Raw genomic sequence first — 19,830 nt, forward strand, 5'->3', positions numbered from 1 at the left:
GGTATAAGGATAAGACAATCAGGATGCCAAATGTCTTCCTCATCATTGCAACAGCTCAGAGTTGCTTTCTGTCACTAACAAGTTTGCTGCCATAATACCATCTGCAATACAGGCTAGGCTATGCCTAAAACCCATTTAAATTCCTTCAAGTATACAACTCATCTGAAAAAAATACAGGTGTAAAACATAAATCAGCACAAACTGGCAAAAACCACCCATGCATAAATGGCACAAGAAAGACCAGAATCTCTACTCACCAGTGTAATCCAGCACAGCTGCATATACTGAAGACAAAACACTGTTAGTCAGATCTTTTGTTCTGCTTCAACAAAACACAGAAACAAAAGCAGCAAAACTGCTAAGGCACCTTTTCTTTTTCAGTTACAGGGTGCCATAGTATTCCCTGGCACAATCATATAGTTCTTGTGATGACAGTTGATCATTTGTCCACAATTTGCAGGCAACAAAACTACAGCCAACCTGTATCACTTAACATTGCACTTCTACACCCTATATTTATGAATTCCTGAAGGAGGTTCTCAAAACACGCTTCATTCAACACAAAGAAAGCACTTTAACATGTAATGGTAATGATTTCCATCAAACATAGTGGCTGGAAGGTAGTAAAAGTAGGAAATCAAGCTATGTATCAAACACAATGTAATAAAGCTGAGTTACACACCTGTATCCAAAAGTCTTGAATTAAGATGAAAATCCTTAAGTCTAATGTTGTTTTTCCTGAATATACTCTGAATTTCAAAACTCATTGAAGCATACTTGATCAAAGAGCCAAACAAGAACCTAGATGCTGGAGAATAAATTTCTTTCTACTCAATTAACTCACCAAAGTGCACGAGACAATAAGTCCTTTTAATTTCAAAGAAGGAAATAGTTTATAAGCAGCTTTGCAGCAGAAAGCCTATATGCTGAATGGCAAATTGTAGTAAGGTGAGGCATGGGGTGGGTGGATGATCAGAACAGTAGCTGCTGATAAAGAAGTGTGCTGGCAATTGGTAACAATGGGCTACTGCTTTAGATGTCAGATTTCCTAGAACACATGAGGAGTTGCTAAGTATTTTGATACTGCAATCAACTGCTGCTATTTTTTGGGAAAAAAAAAAAAAAGAAAACTGCAAGTTTGTGGAATATTGTTTACTGTTAATCAACACATCTTAACCAAAGTTTTCACAATACTCAAAGCTACATTTAAGTATACAATAATCTCAATCACAAAAAACAAGCAGAACAATTAAACTACATAAGGCCTTAGAAGCACAGTGTGTATTGTTGGAATATTATTTTGTTTACAATCAGGCTACATATAATTAAGTTTATTTTTCATAGTTTTATTCACACCAAATGCATTCAAGGGAAAGGCAATTTAAGTTTATTTCACAATGAGTTAATAGAAAAATGTCAATATTCTCTTCTTGCCACTCCTCCCACCACACCCAGGCCTGATTAGTAAAATTTCCATACAATACTCAAAAAACAAACTTTTACACTAAACATCCAAAATTAAGCCTGATCAGACAACTGCAAAGTTCAAACTGTTTATTACAATGTCAGATAAACATCAAGGTTCTTCTTAATGACACACTGCGGCTCTAGACAATCAGTGTTTCAAACTACATGGTTCAAGAAGTCTTCTAGGTTTTAAATGTCTTACTGGTTTCAAAGAGGTATTTTGTGGCCTCAGTAGCAATCACGTGAATGATACTTGCATTACAATAATAACTTGTGGCATTATTTTGGCAAGATTAGGACTCCTGAGAACATGAGTGGGTACATTTTATCATCCTGAAAGCTAAGGGACAACATGAGTACAAAATAACTAAAGTTAAACTAAGCAAAAAATGAATGAAAAATATGGGAAAATTTATCTATTTTGCCCCCCTCTTCCTATAACAGGGCATTGGTCATTTCCAGTGACTGTTTATTCTTATTACATACATTAGTATTTGCTCAAACTTCATGGCTATTACATTTTTACAGAACTACTGCTTAGAATTTTTTAATTACACCTGTGCAACAGAGTAAGTCACAGTACACTTTGAGGTGTTTAAAAAATATTTATAAACTTGTTTTTGATATGCTAAAGCACTTGGCAACACTTTTACAGCATTTGGTTTTATATAATTAAATTTTCTTACAGTACTCCTTGTGATTTTTTTTCTTCACATCTAAGAAGAAAAAACCTCACACAAAGAAATATGAACTGCCAAGTCTGACTGCATGATCATGTAATTCCAGTTTATAATGCTGGCATTAAAACCTTCATTAATTATGTTGACAAATCATTACCTGTACATTTAACGAAGGCAACCAAGATGATTTGAAAACACAACATTCAGGTTTTAAGTTACGTATTTATCAAGGTGTGCAGTTCTGCAGTGAAATGAAAAAAATGTGTAAATATACAACAAAAGTTACAAGTTCACCAGTTCCTGAGACACAAACCGTTTTAATCTTTCAAGGTACTGTCCATAGAGTTCCACATCATTATGGCCTGCTCCTTCTACCCACAGTGGTTCTACAGGTCTCTGGCAACGCTCAAATAATGCTAGGCCATGTGAAAAGTCTATTACTTCATCTTCAGTTCCATGGATTATTAAGACAGGAGATGTTATTTTAGAAATTTTGTCAATGCTGTAAGAAAAAGATTATATCTATGAAAACAATGGCATAGTTCTGAAATACATGACAGCAATTTTCTTCAGTTAAGATCTACTTAGTTTTTCAGTCTTAAAAAACATATTGTGAAAGACTTTGTTCACTGTTACCCAGACTAACAATTCACTGGATAGAACTACTAAGGATTTACGTGTTACATATAGGAAAATGAATTACTTGTTCACAGATATCCACTAAAATGATTGGAGATGCAAAGTGCCTAGAAGGTATACAAAGTTTTGTAAATTTCTTCAAATCAAACATTCCTCTTTGATGTTATCCACTGATTTTTCTCCAATTGTTTTATTAAACCTTTGAAAAAAATTTCAGAGAATTTGCCAGACTACTTGTTTCTCTAGTAGAAAACTTCTGTAATAGAGAAAATGCATGCTAAGTAAAAAAAAAAATCCTACAACTTACTTTGGGAATGCATCAAAGCAGTATGTCTTCTTTGTATCAGGAAAAGCTACTCGCATTCCTGAGGTCAGCGGAGAATGAAGAATTACAGCGGCACTTTCATACCTAGCGGCAAGATCCACAGATGGTACCGTGCCTATACTCTGGCCATATATAATCACATTTTCAGGGCGAATTCCATACCTAGAAAATTTAAAAAGTTTAAAAAGTGGCATAGAAAATGAAGCAGACAAAACCTAGAGAGCAAGGCAAAAAAAGCATTTCTGAAGACATAAAGTTTTGGAAGGGTATCAACTATGAAACAGGAGCTGGTAGGAGAACAAGCAAGTGTGTTCTATGACATTCCTGACTAAAACATGCAATTATTTACTTTCTATTTGCAGTATTTTTTTTTTCCTTATGCCTGAATGATATTGAAATAATGATTTAATTTTTTAAATATGGATTTGTGAATGCAGTGTGACTTCTGTACTTGTTAAAAGTATTTACTGTTAAGTCCAGTGGACCTACAGCAGAGGACTGGTTAGTGCCTGGTTATCACCAAATGAAGCATAATCAACCCTGCAAAAATTTGGTCAGCTTTACTCTTCTGTTACCTGATAAAAACTGCAAGCTGGTAACATTTTTTATAAATTTAGTGAGACTTAAAGCATGGCCATACTGACAGTGATCAGTATAATAATACTGATCATTCCATGGATTAGCCAAGAAGCTTGTTCTTATTGACCTAATCCATAAGCAAGACAGCCCAACAGGGAATACAGAATTAAAGTTAAAGCCTCCCTCCTAATAAGATGCAATTAACAGTGGTAAACAAAAGAAATATCTAGTTAACACACAAGTCTGTTTAATATATTTTTCGGCATAAGTGTGAATACAAAGAGCAATTGCTACCCAGGTTATATGGGAAAAAGCCTCTAAGGAGAATGGTAATGTGGCCAAGAACAGTGCCTGGAACAGAAGTGAGTGGCTGATCCATTGCCCTGTACCAACCAGGTACTCTTAGCACAGCTCAGACTGCAGTGTATCTATACTTGGGAAAGGAAGTAGCTTGAACAGCAAGGGATACTACATTGCATTAAAAACAAAACGAAGAAAACCCCATACACAAAAAAACCCAAACCCAACAACTGCCTCCTCCAAAACGCAGCAAACAAACCAACTTCTCCCCATCACCTCTAAAAAAGGCCCAAAACCAAACCAAAAAACCCAAACCCAAATCACTGTCCTCATACATTATTAAAAACTTATTCAACTTTTGAAGAGCAGCCTAGCCTAGTGCCACTGTGGAACAGCATGAGCTAAGTTTGATGCGTGCCTCTACAACTCTAGTGTAGGAAAATCAAGTGTAGGAAAGTGCACCTGTTACCTTGTCTACAAAAAAGGCATGCATCTTTTCTGTCAACACTATATAACAACACCCAAACTCACGAAGAAGTTATCAAGTTAGTATATTTTGCATACCTCCAGTAAAGTCAGGGGAGCAGAAGTAATGAAAGATTCTCCAGTATCTTATAAACATAATAACTGAATAGTAACTGTGTAGGAAACCAAACACTAAAATCTGTAAAGTCTAAAAGACTCAAAATCAGGAATGATAGGAAAAAAGATATTTCATGTGTACCAAGACATTCAAATTATCAACAAAAAAAATACCTCCCCCCAAATTCACAAGTACTTCTCAATAAGCCAGAAAAAACATCCCCTAAGTTGCATCAGTATATAATAAACAGTTAATTAAAAAATATGTACACAGGATGATTTCAAGATTGTAGTAATACTTAAATGTTACATATCAGTAGCAGAACAAATTAGGCACACCAATAACTTGATAAATTGGGTTTAAAGCCCACTGTTCACATCTAACATTGTCTACTTCATTCATCTGTTTATTTAAATTGGGTTCTGATAGAGTGAAATGTAAAAGCTTTTAAAGTATTAGCACAGAGACAGTCTCTGTCTGACACAGGAATCTTGCTACATCATGACTACTTAATTACTATCAGTGTTTCCTAGAAAGAGTTTCTAGTCAATCAGATCATGATCAAATTAAGACTTCTAAAGCTCTAAGTCTTGATCATCAGCCTGGAACTACTAGCAGGCCATCCACCTCACAGCAGTTCTCAAAGAATAAGCAATTTCAAGCATTAACAATATTTTCTCAAAATTCCAACACAAAAATAAATTAAAGCTTTGAAACAAAAAACAAATCAAAGGCCTTTGCTATTTCTGCATCTCTTCTGAAACACCTGAGAACAACTTAGCACCTATCCTTTTACAATTAATCTCCCAATTCACATCACGTTTGTCCATTCTGAAAGTACAGTATGGCTTTCCCTCCTTCCAACATAATCTGAACAAAACTTGCATTAATACCTGACACTTCACGTAACTAGTACAGCATGCGGCTTGCACAGCATATTATGATATAACAGTTTTCAAATAATGAATCTTGCCAATTATCACACTTGAATTTCCTTGGATGTTGAGTTCTACAAGATACAGGCCATTGAACAAGAATTTAAAGAACAACTTAAAATGTACATTTGGGAACATATTTTCTTCTCTTTCTCATTATTCTTTCCCCTATTTTTGTTCAAATTCTTTCAACTTAAACATAGATAAATGATGGCTACAAAAAAATAAGCCAAGTAAAGCATTTATGATATCTGGATTAAAGTAATCCTCTCTCCATCACAGTCAAGTAGATTGCCTCACAGTGCCTGCCTGAAACTACATGTTCTGCAATCTGTAAATTAAAATAATGAGGTCAATAACCAGAAGTGGTGCTTCTGAATATTCTGGCTTGAAGAGAAAGAAACCTAAATAATCAAACCCCTGCCTCCCAAATAACAAACTCCAAGCAGCTTGGAAAACAGAGATCAACACCTACTGTTTCCAGTCTTCCCTCTTCTCTTGAACGGGTGCAGCAGACAGGCACCCACCAAAGCAGCTCTCTCACTCTGCTCCACAGCTGTACAGAAAATTTAATGAAGGGCTCATGGGTTGAGACAAGGACTGGGAGAGATTCCTCATCAAATACCATCATGGGCAAAACCAGCCAGAAATAGAGATATTAAGTAAACTTATTACTAACAAAATCAGAGCAGGATAATTAGAAGTAAAAATAGACCTTAAAAACACCCTCCTTACATCCCTCTCCTTCCCAGCTCTACTGCCTACCCCAGCAGCACAGTGAGACAGGGAATGGGGGTTATGGTCAGTTCATCACTTTTCTCTCGCTGCTCAGGGTGAGGAGTCCTTCCCCTGCTCATCATGGGGTCTCTCTCATGCAAGACAGCTCTCCATGAACTTCTCTGATGTGAGTCCATCCCACGGGCAACAGTCCCCCTCAAACTGCTGCAACATGGGTCACTCTTCCACAGGGTGCAGTCTTTCAAGGACAGGCTGCTCCAGTGTGGGCTCCTCTCTCCACGGGTCTCCCATGGAGTCACAGCCTCCCTTCAGACATCCATTGCTCTGGTGTGGGGCTCTTTCCTGGGCTGTGGGTGGATTTCTGCATCCCCATGGATCTCCAAGGGCTGCAGGGGCACAGCTGCCTCACCATAGGCAGCAGGGGAATCTCAGCTCCAATGCCTGGAGCATCTCTTCCCCCTCCTTCTCCAATGACCCTGGTGTCTGGAGGGCTGTTCCCATCACGTGTTCTCACCCCACTCTTATCTGGCTGAAATTAGAATTGTGCAATGATTGCTTTTTTTCCTCTTCTTCTTAAATATGTTATCCCAGAGGCAGTACCAACATTTCTAATTGGCCCAGCCTTGGCCAGCAGCACATTCATCTCTGGAACTGACACAAACTGGCTCTGCCAGACATGGAGGGAGCCTGTGGCAGCTTCTCACAGAAGGTAGCCCCCCTGCTACCAAAGCTTGGCCATACAAGCCCAATACAACAGGCTTCTGAAACGTTTGGGAAAAAGAAAGAGCCCAACTATCCCTCTGTCACTATCTCTCAGAAGTATCACTTTACAATCTAAAACAGAAAAACTATTGAAAAGTAACTGTTGTTAAGTTCCTACTCATAAAATTTGTCTATTCCTTTTGCTATTCATAAATGCCAGTTAAACTCCACAAAATTTTGTATCAAATTATGAGTTGACTACATACCTGTCTCCCAAAGCAGGAGTGTCAGATCAAGAGAAAAAGTGGCAGTAACATTGTTCTCTTAATCAGTGCCTTATAAGTACAGGCCATTCTGAGGAAGGGGAACATGACATTTACAGAGCCATACACTTCAAGTAGTTCCTCTGGTTACAAGAGGTTAAAGACATGCAAAACTGTTGCTATCTTTGAAAGCTCATTATGTTGATAATAGAACTAATGTAAACACTGTTGTCTACTCAAGTAATCTTAGATAACTTGTGTCATCATAGACAGACCTTCAATGTGGGTGTGATGGTAATGGAGGGTGTTTTTTATGTTTGGGGATTTTTTTTAAGCCCTAATCACCAAAAAGGACCTTCAAACAAAACCTTTGAAGTAGGTATGCATAGATGTACCTTCTCAGAGAAAGCACTGTTACTTGGGGACAAGTTATTCTGGGCAGAATCTGGTACAAAACCAGATAATTGGTACAAAACCAAAAATACTGTCTGCAGTTTGAAGGCTGACTGAAACATCTTTCTCTTTCCCAAAACAATTGAGATTTCAATTCCTTTCAACACCCGATTCATCCTTTATGTTCACACACTTAAAGGCTAGCTGTCTGGAAATCAGATGGAATTTAAAGAGCAGTTGTGACATAGAACCTGTGTTCACATAAGCTTTCTGATGTGCTCACAGAGTATCTGCGCACCCTGAATATCTGCCTCATCACCATGCTAAAGGCACAGGCTGATGTTACTGCAAACCTAAGCTACTGGCAAACAAAAGAACCACTTTCCTATTTGCAGCTTCAGCTATGAGATCCCCCTCATTAGGCCTTAACAGTTAGTTAAAGAAACTATATAAATCTTGTCTGGGAGTAGTGGTGCAACTACTTTTGTGCTCCTTTGTGCTGTCTGTCTTCAGGGACAGGCAAGAAACAGCATGCCACTGGTGGGCTGAGGAAGGAGCCAAAAAGTTGTAACTGTCCCATCAGACCACTGCCTGGAACCAGGGCCCAAGCTAAAACTAATGAAGCCAGTACCCCTTTCTGTGGCCCTACATATGCTGACCAGATATAGATGGTTTCCTGTAAAAGAGGCAACTCTAAACACTCCTGGCCTAATCTTTTCAGCTTCTGGTAGGAAAAGAACTGCTAAACAGCTAAATATTCTTTTTTTTTTTTTCCTTTGTGATGAACTTCATGTGATTTAGCAGAAACTCTTCCACCATTTCCTTGATACTTCTCTGTTACAAGACCTTTTCTGCACTTTACTAAACACTTACCTTAGTGGTGGTCCACCTTTTCTCTGACCCTCCACTTTCTTTTTTTTCTCTTCATGGCATTGTAGAACAGTTTGGGTTGGAACGTGATATAGACCAGATCCCTGACATAAAGAGGTAATATTTCACTGAATCAAGTTGCTCAAAGTGCTGTCTGACCTTTCCTTGAACACTTTAATTGGATATACTGCACTTATTTTGGATATTCACCTTATTTTATATTTTCACTGGATATATATCACATTACCATGATGTGCAATACGCAAAGTGCAAAATGCGTGTCTGGCTGTAACAAAGTAGGTAGAGTTTTATTGTTTCTTTTCATTTTTCTTTTTTTTTTTTAACTCCAGTTACCTCTAAGAAACAAATACCAGCAGAAATTACCATGCTACACTGTCCAGCTTTTAAAAAATACCTGCCGTTTTGATCTGGATATGCATAGGGGAGAAAGAAAATAATTTATTTTTTACTTCTGAACAATGGCTCTTAATCTAGAGGATTTGATTTACAACAATGAAATAAAGTATTGATAAAAATCAACCTTAAAAGTGTACATTTTCCATAGTAGCTTTTCAGGCTCACACAAATAAAGAGCGGCTAGATACTCCACAGAAGCTACGGTTTGTGAAGCTATTGCGACACACATTTAGAAAACCAACACAGCACGTGGGGCACATGAAACAAGGGGGAACATCCTGAGGGAATTTTCAGTGCACATTCAGAATCTTGTCATCATGGACATAACACATGAAATTACAACTGTAAGTTGTAGAACATGAAAGGCATGAACATTATTCACACCTTAACTATCAATATTCCAGGCCATGAATAAAATTTACGAGCATACAGCTCTTCCTCAACTGATATGCACATTCTCCTTCTTGTGTATACAATATTTTACAGGGGGAGTAAGAAAAAAGGATCTATGTTTTATGAGAGGCAAGCCCATTGCTCACATAGTAATCAAACTGCACCTTCTCTGCCTCTCTCATGACAGTTTGGCCTTTTCTAAACTTTAAAATGCTACCAATACACTCGTTCTATTGTCAAGATTTTTCTTCCATGATAATTGAGCTACTTTTCCCTAATTCAAATAAAACCTCCATTTCTCTCCAAATGTACAAAGTTAGGGTACCTCAACTTCTAGTTGAACCTTCCCTCCCATTTCTGAATGAAAAAAAAGTAATTTGTGAATTGTCAAATGAACACTTATGGCCAACATCCAAACAGATTCAACAGTATTCCTACACCTGGCTGTTCAAATTATGGACATTCTGTCCACTGTGACACATCATCTGATGGTGAGATTTACCCTTCAATTTTTCAACTACTACACAGTCCATGATAACCAACAATGAAAGGGCTGTTTGGCTTCTTACAGGTAAATCTGGTCATGAGGCAATTCTGGCAAGTCTTCAGAGGTTTCTGAATGAGCGCCACTTGCCCTGCATTTGCCTGGGGCTGGTTAAACCTTTCCACCCTTGCTAGGGTGTCATCAAAGGCCTTCAGAGACCAGAACAGCAGAAAATAGGCGTATCCCAAAATGACTCCTGGTATTTCAACATTTGGTAGCTATGACAATCAGAGAAAGAATGTCCTCACTTGCAGCTTTTATACAGTCCCATGCACATGAATATGCAATAACGTATGACTTTTCCAAACCTGATGAAGGTAGTGAATCACACTATCTTCTTTCATAGCCATCATCCACACACGTAGTAGCTACTGCTTCCTATTAAAATACTCAAAGAAGGTAACAATAGGGACACAACTCAGCATCTACATCTGCTGTTTACCTGTTCTGATAGGCTGCCAAACTAGCTTTCCGTATTTACTTACATGAGTGTTAACACTCACAGCAAAATCCCATCATCACCCTCAATATGAGTTCCAGACTATTTCACTCCAGGTGTCCAGTCTCCACTGGACAGCTGTGCTGATTTACTCATAAGTGAGTATGTGGATTGTCTTTCCAAGACACAAAACCTAAGATGCTAGCAAGTCTTCACCACAAGTGGTTTTGTTGACTGTACAATTAAGTCCGCATCAGCATTTCAATTACCCCAGAAACACCTTTTAAGTGCTGGGTTCTATGATTCCATTTTTCAGAACAGGGAATGCAGGGAGCTATGGATAACTGATGAGTCTCCAAAGGTAACTTCTCCATTCTTTTCTTCATCACATCACAAATTGTGAGGCACAGTTTAAAAGTCCAGGGTCCCTTTCTCATCTCATCAACAAGAATTTCCAAGGAGTTATAGCTATACTCACATTTATCCTACAAACAATCCAATGAATTAATTTGTTTTGCAGAATTAGTTATAAATGTTAAAGATGGTGCCAGTACAAAACTGACAGAACAGTTTATGCTATGAAAGTGAATCAAGGCTGCAGCAAATGCTCAAAGGCTCTGTTCTGGTCCACGTATGTATTTTAACACAGCTGAGCACTGTCTCAGGGCTCAAGAGAATACCATGGCTGGATAACCAAACTGTGAGCCAGTATATCCAGAGTCATGAACTTCTCCCTGATACATCCAGTTCTCAGATACAAGGATGAGACCAGGTCTGCCAACTGGAAAGCTGTTCTAAGTACTACAGGTGTAACTAGTAACATGAACCTCTTTTTCAGCAGCAGACCAAATCCAGTTCACGTGTGAAATTCACAAGTTGGGCAGACCAATGCAAATTTTATACACTCTACAGAATTTCCTGATTTCTATAGGAGGTGAAGTAATAAAAAAAAAAAGGCAGACAAAAAAAGCGACTGAGGTGAGGTCATTCTTGAACATAAGAATATCTTCTAAGATATATTTAGAGGTCCCCCCAACAATGTCTGCTCACAAAAGAGCACACTTAGATAGGACATTACAACCATAAAATAGTTTGGGTTGAAAGGGACCTTTAAAGACCCAGTAATTCCACCTTCCCTGCAAAGGGCAGGGATACCTTCTACTAGACCAATTTGCTGAAAGCTCCATTCAACCTGGCCTTGGAACACTTCCGGGGATGGGGAAGTTGCCCACAATTTCTCTGGGCAACCTGTTCTTCTCTTGGCAACTTCGCTGGGCAGCACTGCTCCAGTGCCTCATCGTCATCACAGGAAAAGAATTTCTTTCTTATATCTAATCTCAATCTACCCTCTTTCAGTTTAAAGCCATTAGCCTGTGTCCTATGAATTATGAACAATCTAATTTGTTTAGAGAAAGTACACTTCATTTCTTAAGAATTGAAGTGAGAATGCAAACTGCAATCACATTTCCTTGTAGGTTTTCTATTCAGACATTCATTATGAGAAAGAAGAGACAATAATTACAAATTAGTTTATAAAACAGAGCCTGTAAACTGACAAAGTATTATGTTTCACCATCTAGTTCTCTTCCACATTGTTCCCAAACCACATCATGCTTTTGGTCAATGTTACTGGGTACTCCACTGAGTAGCTAACTTCCAGATCACCTACCAGCTGCAAACCAGTTAAGAGTGCACCTGTTGCAGCTCTTGGCTTATGAACAGTCATATCTCAACTTTCCACTGTAATAAAAATAAACACCGAAAAGCTAAGCTAACAACATAGTATACATGTTTTTCAATAGATGAGGCTGAAAACCTCAACCACAGGTTGGTTCATTCAACCCTGTGGTTGAATAAGGTTTATGATAACAAGCTTCTCCCCTACTTAATACATGGATAAAATATGCTTCTTTGAAAAGAAGTATCATACTGTTGTTATAATGTAAAAGGAATGCAAGGTTACCTGTATTTAAAACACTGAAAAGTGATAATCTGCTCATTAATACTACAGTGATGAAGTTCTAAACTCACTGTGACAACTACCAGGATCCAGGATTTAGAGTCCACGTGTCCTTACACTAAGTCATGTCCCTGATACCATAATTATTAAACAGGATGCTCAAGTTGCAACAACCAAGCCATAACAACATGCTTCAGGTTTTTACAACTTTTTGGTGTAAAATACACAGTGTGTTGGGATTTTTCTGGTGAGCAGTTATAACTGCATATTACTTAAAAAAATTTTTTTTTGTAGTTTGAGTACTTGTAACATAAGAATATTGATCTAAATGGAACAAATTACTGTGAAAAACGCTCTCAAATTAGAGAAACTGCACTTATTTGGTGCAGGATTCTATAGGATTCTCACCTGTATCAGTGAATGCATTCACAGTCTTTCATCTTGCTATTTTATCTCCCACAAAACCAGAGGCTTAGAACACCAAAATTGCTGAAATAACATCCTTCCATTTGCATTTTTTTTCTTGCCCATTTTTATTCTGCTTGAGTTAACATCACTGCTCCGAATTCCTCTGGTTTTGTTCCCACCATGACATATTTACACAGATCCATTACAACCTCTCCCACACATTATATTTTGTGAAGATAGCTTTCTATATAAAGCAAAAAGATGTTTCTCTCTTTGGAAATGCTGTAGCTGCTAGTTGGAATTCTGAAACAATGGTGATTTCAACACCATACAGAAATAGTCTCACCAAGTTCTCTTGTACCAGCCTTTACTCTGCCCCTCCCTACAAAAAAAGTAGATGATGGAAATTATCTGAAGAAACAACCTTCATTTTCTCATATGCACATCACAACAACGGGTCAATTACTGGGGTATCAATTATTATAGATTTTTCCCACCTTTTGAATTTTTGCAGCTGAGAAGATTCCAAACTATGACAATAAGGATGATCCTCTAACCATTCAAGATTAAATCACAGCTTATTAAATTTAATTCCATTTCAATTTTTCCAGTATATAAGAACTCTGCACTGATCCTGCTTAATACTGACAATGCCTTCAGCACAAGGCACCACCAGTCAGCTTGGATATGAATCCACTAATTCTAAAACACAGCACTGCTGTTTCAGCTACTGTTGCACATGAAGTAAACCATTTGACAAGCATGCTGTAGAAGAAAAATGGCAACTAATGTCTTACCTTGTTCTAAGAGCCACCCAAGCAGCATCAATGTCAGCATACAGGTTCTTCTCTGTTGGCTTTCCAGAACTTGCACCATACCCAGAATAATCATATGAGAATATGTTGCAATTAACCCGTGAACCCAGTCCTATATAAAAGCTGCTCATCTGACCCAGGTCAACAGCATTTCCATGTGAGAAGAGCAAAGTGTACTTGGCATTAGGTGAGCAGCGCACAAACATGCAGGCAATCCTGTTGCCTTTACTTGTTCTAGTCATGAAGCACTCAATGGCATCTTTTTCTCTAGAAGAGTATTGCCAGTCCGCTCGCTCTGAGAGATGTAAAGTCCAGCGACTACCACTCTCATCACACATCAGTGTGTATGTGGGATCAGGAGGTAAGAATGCCAGCTTGGAGGCAATTTTCCCGGGGCATGGTGGACAACAGAACAGGCAACACAGTTCACTAAAGGAAAGATTATTCATCTTCTGTCTGAAACAGGAAGAGAGAATGGTATCAGTTTCCTGGTACAATCTGACATCAAAAAAACCCAACTTAATAAAAAATGTAAATATAACATCTCTGGAAAATAATACATAATTTTTGAATGTTTAACAAAATAAAGACTTAAATACATATATGCATATTTTCATAAAATATCATTTGGTATTATTAGTTACTTCACAATGAGTATATTATTAAAGAGGAGTTATAACACCAAAGTCCTGACTGATATCAAAAGTAAAATATGATTACCCAGGGAAAGAACAAGCATGAGTTTTGGAATTTCTGTGGAGGAAATTAACTTCCTCATCTTAAGATTAAGGAAAGCGTTCTTCCCATTGACAAATACATATGTTATAAAGAACAATTAAAATATGTTGCAGAGTTGCACTATCCTAAGGCTACGCAGATTTCTGCAGCTAAAAATCACTACAGCATTTCCTAAATACAGAGGTATGGGCCTGAAATCACGAGGTATGGGCCCCTGCAAGTACTATGAGAAGTATGAAAGGTGCGTGAAGATCAAAACTTAAAAGACAAAACAAGATGATGCTTCTGGCTGAGGAAACACTGTAGAGCTTTGGTACACTAAAATGTAGCCATTAACCTTATCTTTGCTTCTCATAACTTGCTGATATAAATATTTCCAAAACTTCCAAGAAATTCTTAGCTGTATTGCACATAGGAATTGGGATTGTAATAATGACAAAACTGGGGTTTTTTCATGCTTTGAGGAACACATCCTAAACTAAATGCTCTATCACAGATATTTGTTAAAGCAATATAATCTATAGTACCAATTAAAAGCATTGGTTTTCACAGTGGGGGGGAGAAAAAAAAAGTAAGCACACCTACACCTAAAGCAAGCTAGGTAAAGACGCAGTTGCCTTTAAAGCAGATACTGTGTTCTCTTAATTTAGAGCAGGGAGAAGGGATCGGGGGAAAAATCCTTTGTCGCAGCAATACTTTTTCTCAGAGATAAGAAGAGCAACAAAATTTGACAAGTACCATGCTGGAAACCAGCACACCAAAGATAAGCATTTACACTACTTTCCTCATGTTAAGGCATCTGACATTTCATCTTAACTTAAACAACTTTTTCATACCAAATCTATCTGCAGGTCTCAAGTTCATCTCCTGACAGTTCCCTGTGAATATAAACCCTTTCACAGTTCCACATACGGGCTTCGACTCAAGCTACAGAGAAAGCAGATTTCAGTTGTCTACAGTACCATGCTGTTCCAGAAGTATTTGGGTCATCCAACAACAAAATCTTACTGCTAACTATTATGATACCTAACAATATTTAGACATTTGAAATTTTGTCCTTAAATATGTACAGAAACATAGTTTTAATGTGTAAATGTCTTTTTAAAAAAGCTTCAAGGGCACTGCTGCCCTTGAACACTTTAACATATATCATAGAACAATTACCTGTATTTTGGATGTGTGAATGGTCTGTTCCTGGTGGTACAGAATGAATGCATACTGCATAGAATGTTACATGGAGCATGCTTTTAGAGCAGCAAAAACAGGCACAGTGAGACAGTCTGACAAACAGCATGAGCATTCTTGGAATACTACAAAAAAAAAAAAGGTACAAAAAAGGGGCTGCAACAGCTAAGAGTTTTCACCCCAGGTCTCTAGTTTTCTTCAAAACAGAGGGAAACCACAGATGCTTAGAAACGGGGTATCAATACTACCAGTTTGTAGGAAAGGGCAGGAAGTACTGATCAGCTCCCATAAAAAGGTAGATAGGCTCTTAAAGAAGGTCCTGAATTAAAGACCATATTCCTGCCAGTTGAAGTAACAATAACCTTGTGTATTGGGACAATTGGTCACTCAAATTTGGAATAGCTCATCCCTGTCAGATGAGTTTACGTGAACGTTAAGTTTCATTTAGACCCATAAATCAGGATAAGTGGAACGAGTCTACGAAGGAAGTCTGTGTATTAGCAAAAGGTTTGGCCTGTCTTAAGCATAGTAAAAATGACACTGTTTTTGGGAGGAGGGGGATGTTTGTTCCTTCTTTACTTCTCTTATAGTTATGAGCATCAAAGAAGCAGCTTCTTTCACCTCTACTTAGTACGTTCATGCTCACAGTCCGAAGAAGCTCCCGTGATTCTCCATCCTTTTTTCCCCAGTACTTATGAGCCAATACTCAAAACCACTTATATTTCTATCAGAAACTATTAAAATGGTTCTGCTCCAAGTGAGTTTTCCCACCTTTTCAGAAATGCTGAAGGCAAAGTTAGATAGTATACTTTCTTCTAAGGTGGTGTTAATCAGTTTTTTGTGAAAAATTTAAAAGAATATGTACCTCCAAAAGTGAGATATAAATAGTTGGTTCTGCCCAGGAACAGCAGATTGCACTCTATACCAGCATACAACAATAGCTACAGAATTTCTTATTTCTTCCCAATCCACTTGTCAGAAAGAATTAGAACAGGAATTTACATTATCTGTAAGTATAAACAGCCCAGCAACACTACAAATATGATCTCACTCAAATTTGCTATTTGTCAAAGTAATTTCAGAAGAAACTGGAAGCTGGCCTGTGGGATTCATGCACAGGGCAGTACTGCAGTAAACCACAGTGAATCAGCTGATGTGGTGGTACTGTCCCCCAAGATAGCTTAAATGTGCTAAAAATGGGTTGTCACCAGATACAGCAAATGACATGCTAAGGACCACACATGAAGTGTTACTTTTGTCCTGTGCTAGACTAATGCAGGCTTTATATATTGATCTTTTAATGCAATGGAAAATATGCCTGCTGAAACTAAAGATTCTGATTCTGGAGTCATTCTCCAACTAAATCATAGACAGCAACAACTCTTTCCTTTAAAACAAATACATGCTACTTTCTTCACTCAGAAGACCCAAGAAAAACAGCGGGTCACTAACTGAGCCAATTTCACACAAAACACCTACTGAACTTCCACAGGAGAATAGTTCCAACTAAATGCAAACAACGTTTCTATTATGCTGGAATGGTTTGTCATTCACTGTGATGGATTGTATTCACATGAGTGTGTGAATAGGCTGGATGTGTGCTTTATCTGGATTCTTAGTGAAGCTGAGGCAAAAACAACTCTGACCACAGATTACCTTAAGCATATGGTTCCACAAGTACAGATGAGTAACTTTAATGGGACTCATTTGACTAAGACATTTTGTGAATACCTAAGGTATAGTCTAACACCTTCTGAGCACATATGATGTAAATCTCTGTGCTCATTACAGCATCATCAGATTCCAAGATCAACACATCCCAACAACACAACTATCTCACCTTCTAATTAACATTTCAGTAGTAATAAAAATGCCAGTGCTGTTCTGCAAACACAGTTCCTACAGCTGGTAAAAGATACTAACAACGAAAAGAATACAATAAAGAAATATACATCCCCTTTAAAATTATACTGCACTTTCCCTAGTAATTAAGTATGAAAATTCTGTGGAAGAAACTGCAGAAAACTCTACTATTGCAGAAATAGAGGCTAAGAAATACAACAGACTCAAGCTGTATCAACCCTTCTGGGATGGCTTTTAAAAGGAAGGCCTGAACATTTTATCAATTTTATCTCTTTAACTCTCTTATGAATAAAGACCTAACATATAAAATTACAAATGTAAAACTGCCCATAGGCAGTGATTTAAATTCATTATTTGGCAATTAGCCTTCTCATAAAGGCTGACAGAAGGAGGAAAATGTCTATTCAATCTTAAAGCACACCTCAAGTATGTATCTTGTGATTCCTAGGATAACACAAATATAGTTTTTTTCATATAAGCAATTATTCCTGTCCTCCTATCTCTGTATATCATAACAAGAAAGTGGAACCTATTACTCACATCTTTAAGTACTTCACTATGTATTAGTCTCAAAAGCAGCCCAACCCTTGCGAACACTTATCTAGAAATCTTATATTTACATTAAATATAAATTATTCTAATTGTATATTTAAATTAAATTGCCTATTTTGTACAAACTATTCACAAGAACAAAGTCAAACCCATAAATATAGCTGCTGGTTTGGAACTTTAAGTGTCGTTCAAACCATAATGGGCAACATATTAAAATTGTTCAGGTTTTTTTTTGTTTGGTTGCTGTTTGTATATATTTTGGTTGTGGGTCTGTTGTTTGATTGGGGTTTTTTTCCATCTTTACTGTTCATTATATACCACTGAAACAAGAAATTCTAAAGCATTTTCCCTTCCCTTTCATTGAACACAATACAATGAAAACTAGAGTTCAATCCACTACTGAAGTACCCATATTTATTTCAACACCTGTGTTATATTAAAAATGGAACAGAAGGATATGAACATCTTTTAACAGCTAAAGCAACAAAAGGTTTAGTGAAAAAAAAAAGTATCTGATTAAGTATCACATAAAAGGATTATGAAAATATTAAGAAAGAATACACACTAAGTCCAGAAAACAACACAAAGGAAGTCTATCCAATTATGAAAAAGCTATACCAAGAAATACTGTGAAATAACTATTCAAGGTAGTTTTCAAAAAACAAAGCATGCTACATGAAAACAGAGGAGTCTGATGGAACCAAAACTACACTTTGGTTAATTCGATTCTAAACAAATAAACACTGCTGCTAGTCTCATAAATTCTAGCTATCTAAACTTATATAGAGAGAGATTATTTGTCCTCTGCTGGTTGCTTTGTATATAACAAAACCTAATGTCACAGCCGAAAAAAGAAAGGGAAAGAAAGGGAAAGAAAGGAAACACTAGCTGAAAAATCCAGACATGCTTTATCACCTGAAGAACAAACTAAACCTCTAAATGTTCCAGATAGACAACTGCGGGATTAAGTCGATTACATAATGCCTTGCATGCTTCAAGCAAGACAGTGATCCCAGGACGTGCTCTGCTAAAACCATTCGCCGGTGACCGGCGCGGAAGCCCCGCTGTGTGTCGGCTGCCCCAGCCCGGTGTCCCAGCGCGCAGGCCGGCCGGCCGCCGGCACCGAGCTCCGCCCTCAACACCGCTCTGCGCTCAGGCGGTTCTGATTTCCGCAGTCATGAACTTTCCTAGTTAATACTGACCAAATACTTTAAACTTTTATATTAATACCTGAGAACAATGTTGAGGGCAGCGTCACTCCCACCCTCAAACAGCAGAAGGTGAAGGAATACATTTAACCAGACTGGCGGGAACTAAATTAACTCCCCAGGTGTCTGAGCCTGAAAAGGGCTTCGCCGAAGTCCACAGCAGTGACTCAAAGGCACTGTTTAGAGCCGCGAAAAGGCAGACTTTAACAGCCGTGTCACAAGTCAGGGGGCCCGTTTCCAACAAAGGAGTCCAGGGCAAGACCACGGAGACGGGAGCGCCGGGACAGATCGCCCACAGCACCGGGGCACCCCGAGGCAGGCAACACCTGCGGAGACCCCCGACCCCAGCGACACAGGGACACGGGCGGGAGGGTGGCCGGGGCCGGCAGCTTCCCGCCCGGTTCGCGCTGGACACGGAAGTCCCTCCGCCCGCCTCTCCGAGGAAAAGCCAGTGGCTGCCGCGGGCCTTTCCGCTCGCCCCAGGGGCCGCCACAAGCCCGCGCCAGGCGGCGCGGACGGGCCGCGGGTCTGAGCCAGGGAAGAGACACGGACGGACCTGCGAGGAGGAAACAACTCGCCCACACACCACGGCAGCGGGTCACTCGCACACCGCCCATCCCCGCAACGCCGGAGGAGGACAGCTCGTACCTGCACCTGGCGCTCCGCTCGGCGGCCCCGCGCTCTCCCGACTGCCGGGTCAGCGGCGCGTGGGGGCGCGGGCTGTGCTGAGTAACGGCGCGGCGGGAGGCGGCCGTCAGCGCCCCGGCTCCGGCCGGAGAACGCGCGGCCCTGGCAGCGCCGATCCCGCCCCGCGCAGCCTCGGGAACGGCGCCA

General features: G+C 38.9%; 1 protein-coding gene across 2 annotated transcripts; it reads right to left on the reverse strand.

Moving 5' to 3' along the window:
- Positions 1-1,120: 1,120 nt before the first annotated feature.
- ABHD17B (abhydrolase domain containing 17B, depalmitoylase) lies at positions 1,121-19,826 on the reverse strand. Of its 2 annotated transcripts, none has more exons than XM_069002099.1 (4): positions 19,645-19,826; positions 13,433-13,906; positions 3,094-3,273; positions 1,121-2,649 (listed from the first exon to the last, which is right to left on the reverse strand). In XM_069002099.1, exons 2-4 carry the CDS (start codon positions 13,897-13,899, stop codon positions 2,430-2,432), a joined length of 867 nt encoding a protein of 288 aa, XP_068858200.1. In that variant the 5' UTR covers positions 13,900-13,906; positions 19,645-19,826; the 3' UTR covers positions 1,121-2,429. The 2 variants fall into 2 exon arrangements, with proteins under 2 accessions (XP_068858200.1, XP_068858199.1); XM_069002098.1 differs by lacking the exon at positions 19,645-19,826 and adding an exon at positions 15,353-15,469.
- Positions 19,827-19,830: the final 4 nt, after the last annotated feature.

Source organism: Aphelocoma coerulescens, assembly GCF_041296385.1.
Source record: "Aphelocoma coerulescens isolate FSJ_1873_10779 chromosome Z unlocalized genomic scaffold, UR_Acoe_1.0 ChrZ, whole genome shotgun sequence".
NCBI lineage: Eukaryota > Metazoa > Chordata > Aves > Passeriformes > Corvidae > Aphelocoma > Aphelocoma coerulescens.